The sequence below is a fragment of the Triticum urartu genome, chromosome 4 (genome assembly GCF_003073215.2).
Source record: "Triticum urartu cultivar G1812 chromosome 4, Tu2.1, whole genome shotgun sequence".
NCBI classification, from domain to species: Eukaryota; Viridiplantae; Streptophyta; class Magnoliopsida; order Poales; family Poaceae; genus Triticum; species Triticum urartu.
The window spans coordinates 273,824,815-273,837,624 of record NC_053025.1 but is presented as its reverse complement, the minus strand read 5'-3'; the positions used below and the strand labels follow the sequence as shown (position 1 = coordinate 273,837,624).

General features: G+C 47.3%; 1 protein-coding gene across 9 annotated transcripts in view; it reads left to right on the top strand.

Annotated features, from left to right (window-relative positions):
* Nucleotides 1-10,253, top strand: part of LOC125551464 (ATP-dependent DNA helicase At3g02060, chloroplastic) — a 51,557-nt gene extending 41,304 nt beyond the window's left edge. For 3 of the 9 annotated variants that reach the window (XM_048714716.1, XM_048714710.1, XM_048714718.1), the window contains 6 exons: nucleotides 1,811-1,855; nucleotides 2,065-2,235; nucleotides 2,319-2,504; nucleotides 3,231-3,313; nucleotides 9,330-9,712; nucleotides 9,804-10,253. In XM_048714716.1, the coding sequence (XP_048570673.1) occupies nucleotides 1,811-1,855; nucleotides 2,065-2,235; nucleotides 2,319-2,504; nucleotides 3,231-3,313; nucleotides 9,330-9,369 (525 nt within the window). In that variant the 3' untranslated portion in view covers nucleotides 9,370-9,712; nucleotides 9,804-10,253. Of the gene's footprint in view, nucleotides 1-1,810; nucleotides 1,856-2,064; nucleotides 2,236-2,318; nucleotides 2,505-3,230; nucleotides 3,314-9,329; nucleotides 9,713-9,803 lie in introns of those variants that run through there. The other 6 variants (XM_048714711.1, XM_048714712.1, XM_048714714.1 and 3 more) reach the window with 6 other exon arrangements.
* Nucleotides 10,254-12,810: the final 2,557 nt, after the last annotated feature.

The window sequence follows — 12,810 nt, the reverse complement described above, 5'->3', positions numbered from 1 at the left end:
AAAAAGTCCAGTTTAGTCCCTCAAACTATTCATAAGGAGCGTTTTACCATTTAGTCCATTTAGTGTCTCACCTAACCACCTCAACTTTTAAAACTGTATCACTTCACCTTTTACAATGATTTCTAAGGTGTTTATGCCCTTGTAGCAGCCACTGAACCTGGTTTTGCATGTGTCAGCTGCATCATCCTTTCATCCTCTCCAACTCCCATATCTCCCTCGCAAAATCTGTTATATGTCGCCGCTTATTTTTTTGTCGAGCATGTGATCTCATGCTCACGTTGATCCAAGCATCTGATACTACATCAACATGCTCTTTGCTGACGGGCCATAGAATTTAGTGTGCATTCTCCAACTAGAAAGGTGAATCCAAGCATGCATCTATCCCTTGTTCTCGGACCCCCTCACTGGTTAGGACAGCGAGGCTGCCTGTGGTGGCCCCAAAGGCACTTTGTGTTCGTGGGCGCTACTACCTTCAGAAAACCATTATAGTCGGTAGAGTGAACTGGTGTTGGAAGTGGGGTTAAGTGAGATGGAAAATAGTTAGGTGTAAAGTACCCCTCGTTGATAGTTCCATGGAGTAAAGTGGGACTTTCTCCTTCTATGATCATCGTTGTTCCATGCTGCCTAGTGGATTTGGCAATCAGTTTATTTTTATATCCTCTTAGATAACCAACACAAAAACTGAACCATTTCTTTGCACTATTCACCGTCCAAGTCTTGGCACATTTTATAAGCCATATCCGGTTATGTAAAGGCTGTTCATAATACAAGCTATTATTCTACTACCCATATATGTATTTATGTATTTACATCGGTGGTGCTAAACCGCTAGTTCATGTTGGAATTGATCTTGTTATTGGTGTTAAGCGTATAGGATTAGATCATGTTTAATTTGTTGTATGGTGTCATAGCCATGTAGAGTTGCATCAGTGTTACTAAGTTATGGTTAGTTGCATGCTCGGCAACATGGTGTAGCAGCTGAATCAGCAGCACAGAGATAGAGTGAGTGCATGCGAGTGGATTGGAAAGCCAGGAGATGAGTGGGCGTGACTTTGCTTTAGTCAGACTTAGTCATGTACGTATGTATTAGGTGACCAAGAGACTAGTGCATGTGGAGAGATGTGGCCTACGTGCACATGTATTAGTGTGGTCAGGCTGTGTTGGTGTGAGGCTGCATGCATACAGTTTGTTTGGCCGAGTCGTGTTGCCATTGAGGAGAAGCCGTGCAAGCGCCGGACGTGTGTGTGTGTAGCTAGCCTAAGAGAGAAGTGGATCAAGCAGTTGTGGGCTTGACCATGTGTGTGCGTGCACGTGAGTTATATAAAGCCATGTAACCAGGTTGGTTAGTATGTGAAGAGAGGAAAACACTCTGGCTAAAAGGCATCAGCTGAGCACCAGAAAAATTCCTGCGTGTGTGTTCTTCTTTTGTTCACCACCCTTGTGTTAATCTCCTGGGCTATAAGACAACAGTTCACCTGGTGCTGTGTTACGATGCTTATTGGGAGTCGTCACATGGTTATATATTTCCTTGCGGTTTCTTGTGGCGCATATACATCACATAATGTTTATTAGTGTCTCATTCATTGGGTCTATATCATGGTGAGCTTTATGTCTTGTAGTTATTCATCGGAGGAAAACCAATGCATTTCCATCTTTGCCATCATTGTGCGTGCAATGTATTTGTATTTCAGTATTTTTAGTTTAAAGATATTTAACTCATTCTGTGAGCCAAATTTCCTTCTAAAAATTTTGTCATGGTGTTTCATGATGTGATTATTTTGAGTCTTGACAATTTTTTTTCTGCTTTTAGGTTGATCAATTTCGTCTTAAACCCATTCCTTATAAAGATGTTCAGGTAAACCTAAAAAATCTCATTTGTTGTGTTAAATAGCTTCATGTAATCATGACTAATTTCATTCAAATGATTTTACCTTCTTGCATTCATGAATGTTACTCCCTCTGTAAAGAAATATAAGAGCGTTTAGATGACTACTTTAGTGATCTACACACTCTTATATTTCTTTACGGAGGGAGTACATCTGATTTGTTATATTCTTTCCACAGCTGGACATTAACATTTCTCCGCATCTCTCTTCTGAATACATAAGTTATCTTGAAAATCCTGTTGAATTGCTCAATGAAGCAGCGCAAGCTGCAGAACAAGATATATGGAACTTAATGCAATTCACAGAAGATCTTCGTCGACAGTATGGGAAGGAGCCCCGTGATATGGAGGTCTGCTGTTGCTAAAATTTCATGTGGATATTAAGTGTTGATGATGTTAACTTTTTGTCTTGATGCCCTTCTTTTTTGTGTAGTTGCTATTAAAAAAGCTCTATGTAAGGCGGATGGCAGCAGATCTTGGTATCAGCCGGATATATCCATCTGGCAAAATGATCATCATGAAAACAAACATGAGCAGGAAAGTTTTTAGGCTCATGGAAGAAACCATGGCTTCTGAGACGCATCGCAATTCTTTGTCATTCACTGGAAAGGAAATTAAGGTAAATATCAACAGTCTCCACATAGATCCGCTGTGAAAAGTAACGGTGTGCTAGGGACAATGGTATGTACTCCCTCCGTTCCTAAATATAAGTCCTTTTAGACATTTCAAATAGACTACAACATACGGATGTATGTAGACATATTCTAGAGTGTAGATTCACTCATTTTGCTCCGTATGTAGTCACTTGTTGGAATCTCTAAGAAGACTTATATTTGGGAACGGAGGGAGTAATACGGAGTAGTATGTGAGAAACCCCACTTGAAGGAATCACTGTGAAAAATGTTGGTCTGCTAGGTTCATACATAATGAATTAGTCTACAATGCTTTTACATAACGGATTAAAATCCACAATGCTTAATAGTTTCATGTCCAGGAATCCATTGAATAATGCTCCCTCTGTTCCGAAATATAAGGTATTATTTTTTTCAAAAAGTCAAACTCTTCTATGCTTGACCAAGTTGCTGATATTTTTTCCATAGAAAATTTGGTCAAACATAGAAAAGTTTGATTTCTTGAAAACAGTAATACACCTTATAGTTTGGAACGGAAGGAGTACTAAATAAGTGAAAATAATTGGTTGCTGACACGCGATAGCACATTGACTCCATATACCCATAAGTTCTTCTATATTGCCAGTGTTGTACGGTTAATTTGTTGCATATTATTTGACATGTTCTCTTTTGGTCTCATGTTTTATGCATATACTTCATTTCCCCCTGAAAAGGACTGTAAACGCTGGACATGGCTTGCATGCTCATTGGTTTTGCTCCCATCTGTGCTCCACACCTACTTAATGAGCATTGGACGGTTGTCTCCCTTTCCTCTCTCCAAACGTGTTTTTCCTTGAAAAAACAAATTGTAATACTATCAGAAATACCGATTGTTCTCGTAATACTAGGACAACATTTAAACTGGAGGGAAATATACATGGCTGAGCGTGCCAATGCATCCAGAATACATGGCTGAATGCCACATCTCTTAATCATTTACTAACACATACAAATCCATAGAAAATCTACCACTAATACAAACAAGAACAGATGAATTAACCAGGCGGAAACAGAACAAATTAGCGACCTGGAGGCTGAAGCTCATCAATCAGCGACATTGGCCTTAACATAGCCCGAAGAAGAGGCAAATCCTTCAAATCACCAGTGAGCTGGAGTTGAAGCGAAGTAATCTCTCTTGTTCTCTGATGGCTTCTTCAAGGATTGATGCAGGGAACCATGAGGATCATGCCGAACTCACTCGTAATTTTTCTTCAAGATCCCATCCAATCGTATCCACTCTTGTGCTTCCCATCCTGCAAGTTGTAACCTATGCACAACTGGTGTTGAATCGGCCGCCAAGCTCTTCCACGTGCAGTATCCTCAACTTGTCCACATATAATTTTACTCTGTATTGTTCGATAATACTCTTGAAGGAGAGCCTTGGCGCAGCGGTAAAGCTGTTGCCTTGCAGAAATGCAGGGAAAGGCTGGGTAGAAAAGACCAAAAGTGGTCGGACCCTTCCCCGGACCCTACACAAGCGGGAGCTACGTGCACCGGGCTGCCCCTTTTTTGTTGTTGGATAATACTCTTATAATGCAGGTAATATAATTTTACAACCTGTTCCATAAATCCATTCAAATCACGGATGGTGAGTGCAATACCTTGTTCAACTATTCAGGTTCAGCAAGTTATGTGCTGTCATGTGTCTGTGCACCTAAAGTGTTGCTCGAGTTTTTCTTCTTAGTTACCTACATAAAAACAGATGAAGAAATTACAATTAACAAAAAGACAACATAACTGTGAACATTAGATGTATGTTTCCTTTGCAAGGGAGATAAACTTGTGTACATAACCAGCTTTTACTGCATTAAGGTTGTGATCAAAGTTAATACATATTACTGAAAGGATGATTGTGTAAAGCACAAACCAGCATCCGAAAAAATTTCTTGATCAGGGAAAAGTAGAAAGTGAAGACAGATCCTTAAGACAATATAAGGAGAAATGAGTTCATAAACTGGTATCACATCATAAGTCAAAGGTATGACAAGTCAAAGGTGCCATTTGTACCAAAGCCTGCTCGTTCTCCAACTCTTCTGACTACACAAATGACATAGCCACACAGCACACTTGCATGATCAGACAAAAAGGGCACAATTCTGATTAAGAATTTGATCATCAGCAATGACTATCATCAGACTATAAACTTTCCATTCTTGCTGGCCATAGCATAATTAAGTTATCAAACGGTTTGGCCAACCCTTTATTATCAAGGATTCACAAATCCAAGAGATCGGATTATCTTAGATCTATATCATCACAATACAATTTAGTATTCCAAATTGGGAAAATGCTCCCCTTGACAAGACTGCTCTTGACAAGACTTTTATAGTCCACACAAGCAACTGCAACATTTATTCCCATACTCCATAATAACTGATATTTGATAATCAAACTGAAGCTATAACTTTGAGAGATGGAAGGGCCAGCTAAAAGATACGGTGTGTGTGTGTGTGTGTGTAGATTCTTTTTTTGCGGGGTATATATATATATATATATATATAAATTCAAGTCGGCGCCTTTGGTTCTTTGTACGACCGGTACTTTTTCTCCAGCTTCAGTTTAGTTGGTTGGACTACTTTTCGAGAATGAACTAACCGACAAATCCATAGCCCAGGTATGCGCCAGGGTTGCCACAACGAACGTAGCTATCAATAGTGGTGCCGAACTCGAGCGGTTTAAGTTTCCGGGGTCACACCCGCCACCTTGGCTACCATCATAGCCATTGTAGCCGCCGCCTCCGTTGTTTACCCTGCAACCAACGGCATAGGCAGTACTCTCATTGGAGTGGCCACCTCTGCCTTGTCGTGTAGCCTACACCACAGAGCGTGAGTCTGTCACCTCATCCTCCGGGTAACTTCCATCGCTGTAGAACTCGCCCCGCTGTTGTTGGTAGCTGGTGCTATGGCCACTGTAACCCACGCCGCGATCATGGGAGCATCATCGTTGTTACTATGGTCTCCCTGGCCATTTAAGCCCCCACGAGGGCCATAGCAGCCACTCTGAGAGCCGTCAATGTACTTGTCACCGTGACCCCCTTGTCCATCTATGTCGGGAGCCATGTGAGGAAGGGCCCACCGCCCACGACCATCGCTGGCATCTGCAGATACCTGATCTGACATGAGCACCGATGCGTAAGCTCGACGATCTACCATTACAGATGTTGAATATTTGAGCAATTTTCTATATAAATTAATCCAAAAATAAAAAAGGGCAGCCCGGTGCACGTAGCTCTGGCTTGTGCAGGATCCGGGGAAGGGTCCGACCATTTTGGGTCTATAGTACGCAGCCTTTCCCTACATTTCTGCAAGAGGCTGTTTCCAGGACTCGAACCCGTGACCTCATGGTCACAAGGACCTCATGGTAAACAGATTAAACATCTTTACCGCTGCGCCAAGGTTCCCCTTCAAATTAATCCAAAAATGCGATACATAAATCATGATAAACAGATTAAACAGATAAAAAGATAAAAGCATGTACAACTGAACGAGCAAAAGTGCTAGACATATAATCAGGCATGTACGATAAAAGCACAATGTCCAGATCAATTGCTAGTACAAATAATCCAGAAGCAATCCTTAGCATAAGGGAAAGAACAAGTGCGGTAGAAGAAGAGTCGGACACATCGGTAACCATGTTGCTGAAGAGGTTGCCAGCATCGGGGTAGTAGTCGTGCACAAGCACTGTAGAGAAGAATCCAACAATCCCGCGAGAGCACTCCCCAAAGATTTGATCGCTCCTCTCGTATAGGATCACAAGAGGGCTGCTGTCTCACTTTGTGGTGCACGCTGTGAAGTGAGATGGGAAAGCAGTAGGCAGGCTCTGGAACGAGGCTGACACATAGAAGACGAAGTGGCTGTCTATGGAAGGGAAGCGGCCTCTAATAGTCTGAAAACGGAACTAAAAGTACTAATGAGGAGATGGAGAGAAACATCCCAATAATTGTTCAGTTTAGTTTTCCATTAGTGCAAAATGTTTCAATTTGTTTCTTGCGTGACAAAAAGAAGGCAGCGCGCACACGTGGTACAGGTCCTAGCATGGCTCTTCAATCACGAAACACGATGCCCATGCGAGGCGTGGTGAGGCAGGCGGCGGAGGAGCGCGCATGTGTGTCCTCTTCTCAAGCTCTTATCGGTGTGTGAGGCAACCAACCTTATATGTTGGTCCAACACTCTCCGGAACCGGAATGTGACTAAACTTTCTACACTCCCTTCATGCATGAATGGGCCACATTGGCCTATGGGGTTTCCTAGGAATTATTGGAAATAGTGAAATGGGCTTAAAGCTCAATAATCTCACGACAGACGGAGCTCGACCTCTACATGGCGTGCTAAACTCCAGTGATGAACAACATGGTCGCTGGCGATGCGCACATGCCTCCTGTTGACCCACATCAGATGCGACCAATGAGGCGAAGTTAAGTTGGGGCTTCTACCCTGCAACTCGGCTAGCAGAGGAGGCGTGGGCTAGGCCGTTTGCCCTACCTGAGAAACCATCAAGCTTGGGATGTGCTTGGCCATCTGCCCGATCGAGGGAGCTAGAGAATTCAAATGTACTTGCCGATGGGACGAGATCGTCGTCGATGCTGACGATGAAGCCACGGTGGGCGTCCTGCGCGTCACCCGTGCCGTCTTGCTCCCTTCAAACATTGTCCGAGTCTCCAGCTCAAGCGCTTCTTCGAGCATTGTCGTCGGAAACACAACATTGGGGATCAAGCCACAACAACTCTCTGACCAGCGAAGACACGCGAACTAGAGCATGTGCCGCATCTAGCTCGCTTGCCATTGACAAAGATGACGATGTGATGAAGCAAGCAGGGTCGGACACTGGGATCGGGTCCATCACGGCAACATCGGCTGCAAAATAGCCAATTCGCAGTGCATCACACACCCATTGGGAGGGTGCCGGCGAAGATATTGGCAACGCCGAAGGTGAGGAGTGTTAGGAAATATGCAACTTGTATTCCCATGCGTCCATAGGCCAGTATATATACATGTGTAGGATATGCAGAAACCCCCTTATACAACGGGGTAAATACACAAGGCTACATGGCTATATAAATAGTACTCGTGGTGGATAAACAACACTGAGTTTGCAGAGATAGAAGCCATGCTGCGGTCTAGTCTGGGCCTTCATAAAGAAATCCACCAACTGTAACTCGGAAGGCACATATTGAAGAGCAATAACCTGATCCTGCACACTAGCGCGCGCATAGAAAGCATCAACACCAATATGCTTGGTGCGCTCATGCTTCACAGGAGCATGCGCAATGCTAATAGCACCTGTAATGTCAGACAATAGCAGAGTAGGTGTAGTGACAGAAACACCAAAGTCCTGAAGTAACCCCCGTAACCAGGTCACCTCTGCCATCAAAATTGCCATAGCTCGCAACTCAGCTTCTGCACTTGAACGGAAACTGCAGTCTGTTTCTTGGTCCTCCAGGCAATGAGAGAACCACCAAGAAAAACACAGTAATAATAGCATCCGAATAGGCATGAAGCTGGAAGGAACTGGAGCGAGGAAAGAACATACGGTGAGAGATCGTGCCCCGGAGATATCGGAAAACACGAAGAAGGTGACTATAGTGAACTAAAGTGGGAGCAGAGACAAATTGACTCAGAATATGGACCGGATAAGAGATATCCGAACGAGTGACAGCTAGATAGACAAGACTCCCGACAAGATGGCGATAACGTGTCGGATCAGACAAGGGGTCACCATCAGTATCACGGAGGTGAACATTGAGCTCCATGGGAGTCTCAACAATGCGCTCATCAGTAAGAGCAGCACGAGCAAGAAGATACTGGATATACTTTTCGTGGGAAATAAAAAAGCCATCAGAGGTAGAAGAGACTTCGATCCCAAGAAAGTTGTGAAGAGGGCCAAGATCAGACATAAGAGGCCTTCACAAAGGCAATGTACTCGGCGTCGTCGCCAGTGATGATCATGTCTCAACCTGCTTCACCTAATTGTGCTAAGTATTGACTACGGACCTAGTACTAATATTTTGAATAATCAAATATTGTTTTTTATAGTAAAAAGAAACATACCAGCTGTTTCAAAATGGTGAAAAATGGCAGAGAGGAAATTCCGAACATCGATGTTCTCAAAGTTGATGCAGAAATGGTTACTGGTGTTGTCGTGGCCGGAGACATAGTTTCGTGCTAGTCCGAGTCATCAATTGAAGACTTGATGATGGTAACCTGCTGGTGAATCGAAAAAAAACTAGACCGAGGATTCTTCGGATTTCCAAATTGCTTCATCTTCGTGAACACTGAACAAAGAAAAGAGTTGGGAGTTATGAATTTTTAGCTTACCTAATTGTTCGCTGGAGTTATTACGAGGGAAAAGCTTCAGTCCAGCCATAGTACACAAAGGCGGCGCTCATGGGGGGCGGCAGCGTTGCCTGATGAACCTGATTGATACCTGCACCAAGAACTTTGCCTTAACATTCCACAGAAGTGCATGCGATTTTGAAGGATTAGGACAGAGGGTATTAATTCGTAGGTGAGTTGGACCGTCGTAGATGTATGTCGTGGTATTCGAAGGAATACATGGCTATGTTAGCGTAGCACAAATCTAGGATCTTTTTTAGCAGTCAATCATTGAGAAAAATGGTTTTGATCCTTTCACATTGGTTATTGTCTAGGATTAAAGTGCAGGCGTGAAAGTAGCTTGAGCCTCAAAGATAGGGACCTCAGGACTTGAATTTAACTCTACCAGTTTAAATATTTTATTCCAGGTATTACCTTATTAACAGGTTTGCTATTTTGTAGGCGGAACTTCTGGTCAATCTGCCAGACACACTACTTCTGAACTGGCTATTTCATTGCTTAGCGGATTGCTATGCAATAATGCCAGCCCTTGTGAGATACTAGATTCTTTGATTGGAAAAGGACAAGAACTATAACCTGGAATGAACTATTCATGTTCGAGAAAATGAAAAGGCAAGACACAGATATTCAATTAATCGGTCGATTTTTCAATTAATTGGCCATGGGACGGTCTCTTCTTTTGTTGGTGTTGTCACTTCAGGCAATTAATCAGCCATTGGTGTGTTGGTATTGTCACTTCAGGCAAATGTGTACCAATAATATGCAACATTGTTAAGAAAATCTGTGAAAATGTAGTGTGACAGATTATACCTATACATAAACTGGTATATTACCTTAAAGCTCCAGATTCTCCTCCAGTCCCCAGTACTTTCATATATGGCATTCAATATCTGACTTCCTTGGGAAAATTTTCAGGATGCCCAAATGGAAAGGCGTGAACTACATTTCTGCATCCACTGACAGTTTCGTTTAGCTAGCAGTGGCTGGTGTGATGCACAATTGATATCCTGAAATGCTGTTCATCAATGGCGTTAAAGAATTCTGGTTCAGATTCTTATTGCAGAGAAGATCTCCAAGATTCTTCTGAGGCTTTCTGATGGAGAAAATCCAGCATTGCGAGTAACAGGTGCATAGGGTTCATGACTGGTAACGTATAGTTTTGTAATCAGAATGCGCTGTATTAGGTGGGGAGATTGAGTGATTGATTACTTGATCCCTTTGATTCAGCAAAGGGTAGGTTTCTCTTTTTTTTAGGGGAACTAAAACTTTATTGATTAACTCGTTCCAGAGGTATGATTACAGTGTCATGCGGCTCAAGTAGCCACACACGTCTACCTATGTCTAAGTACAAAGAGTATTTCACTAGACTATCAGCTTCATGATTTCTTGATCTGCTCTCATGACTGAAATTGCACTCCTCAAAAGCTTGTGCATGTAGTCTGACCTCCCTAAGTATAGCTTCGTGGGCATCTCCCGTGATTGCCTTTTAAGTCATTGACTACCTGAAGACAGTCCGATGAAACCTTAATCATTTTTAGCATTAATCATCAGCAAGGGCCAATGCTTCCCGCACTGCTAATGTCTCTAAAATCGTCTATAGTTTGAAATCCCTGCCCAGGTGATCGAAGATAATCCCATAAACGATAGAGGATCACACGAACTGAGAATGACCGTTGCCGTTGCTCCCGCGACGCGCTCGGCGGCCCTGCCGCCGCCACCTCCGTTGCCGTTGCCGCCGGCCAACCTGCCCCAGCTCCTTTCCAGCCCACCATCCTTGCGCCACAAGCCCCCTGGTTCCTCTCCCAGCGCCAGGGTTCCATCATTGCTGTGTCAGGCCTCGTCAAGCTCCCGGTAAGCCAGATCCAGATTCACTCCGACACGCCGGCCTCAACTTCGCCCCCGCGCCCTGCTTCGCCGGTCTCGTCTGGCTACGTGCCCGACTCGCTGGTGGGCTCAGAGGGCTTCGTACCGGACTCTTGTGCCGCGTCGTCCTCGTCTGGCGCCGCATTTAAGGCCCCCCGGCTCCGCTCCATGGTGGTTGCGCCTGCAGGGGGGCATTCATGGCGGCGACTTTCAAGCCGCACCAGAAGGCGCGACAGGAGGGGATGGGCGCGCCGCGCCCTGGACGACGGTGGTCTCGAGGCGTCATCCACGAAGGGACGCGCCATTACTCCGACGCGACGGGCGTCCGGCCGGGCTCGGCGACAGCCTGGCCGAGGAGAGGAGGCAACACTTCTTAAGGGAGACGAGGGGGAGGTGTCTTTGCTGCCTAAGCAAGCACCACCGCGTCCGCTCCTGCCGCGAGCCTCTACGCTGCCTTGCATGCGGCCACTCTGGCCACCGCGCCCGGTTCTGCTCTGTGCGCGACGCGACGCCACCCACTCCGCCTCTCCCGCGCCCTCCCTCCACCTGCACGCCGAGCTCGGGCCGTTCCCGGGCTGACGTTGTCGCCCCCACCAAGGCTTCCCCGCCTCGCCCCCGCTCGACATGGCGCAGCATGGCCTCGGCGCGCCGGAGTCCAGGCCGGAGGAGGACACCTGCATCATTGCGGCCACTTTCGACATCGACCGCGACAGGCGCTCCTGGGAGCAGACGGCCGCCATTGCCTGGGCGGTTGACGCGCCTCGCCGCTTGGCACCGGACTTGGTGGAGCGCCTGTTACACGACCGGCTTCGCCTATGGCGGGGCGATGTTGCCGTCAGTAGCCACTACCCGGAGGAGTTCCTCCTCAAGTTCGAGCGCAAGGAGCTCTGCACCGCAGCTCTGGACAGGGGCCGGCTCCGGATGGGAGACGGCACGCTCGTCTTCATCAGGCCGTTGGCGCACGCGCTCGGCGCAGCCATGCCATTCCGCGCGCGCCTCACTCCATCATCGAGCGCGTCATCGGCCGCACCTGCGCGCTGGACGTCATGGACGAGCGCTCCATCTCCATGTCGGATACGCGCGACATCGGCCTATGGGCATGGACGAGCAGCCCGAGCAGGATCCCGAAGGTGGTCTGGCTGACCTTCACCTCGCGCGCCGCCGAGGCGTCACCATCTCCGCGCGGCAGCCGACACTCTGCCTTCGCGGCGCCACCTTCCGCATCATCGTCCATCTCCTGCATGTTGAAGACTACACATCAGCTCCCCTTGACATGGAGACGCAGGACGGCCGCCAAATGCCATACTCGCCACCAACATCCGTGTTTCCTACATGCCAGCGCGGAACCATCGACGGCCATGTGCCCGTGTCCACTGACGATGTCGTCATCCCAGGGGAGTTCGACTCCCGTGGCACCACGACGCCGGGTGCACCCCGGGGCCGCGACAGCGGCGATGGAGCCTGCCGCGAGCTGCGGCCGCGGCGGCATGATGACGAGGGCGAAAACGACGACGACAGGTTGGGTGCGCACGACGACCGGCGTTCTGGGCGCAGGCATGACGCAGCCGTTCCGCGTCCCCGCTCGCGTTCCCCACAAAGGCGTGACGGGCAGTCGGGGGGTCGGCGCGACAACGGCGGGAGGCGCCACGCTGCCGATCCCTCCCCCGCCGTGGGCTGCTTCCGGCAGATGGGGGTGGTGGCGCTGGCCGAGGCAAAGGGCCGACGAGTCTTCGGTGGCAAGGAGGCGGATGCGCGCCTGGCTCTTCGCACTGTGATGCTCCGCGAGGCGTCTGAACTGCGTCAACTAATCGCCCTGCCGGCCGCGTCTGCCACGACTCCAGCAGGGGCCGGCTCGGCGTCTTCGCCGTCCCTGGAGGTCGGCACGCCCACGCCTTCGACCGTGGGGATGGAAGCCTGGTCCGACGGTGGCGCATGCATTGGCGTCAGCCATGCACTCGAGGCGCTCTGCATCGACGACACTCCTTCCGGGTTTTGGCCATGCCTCCCTATCCAGCCTGAAGGCAATGAACCATGATGGTTCCCCTTCCCACTCTCCGAT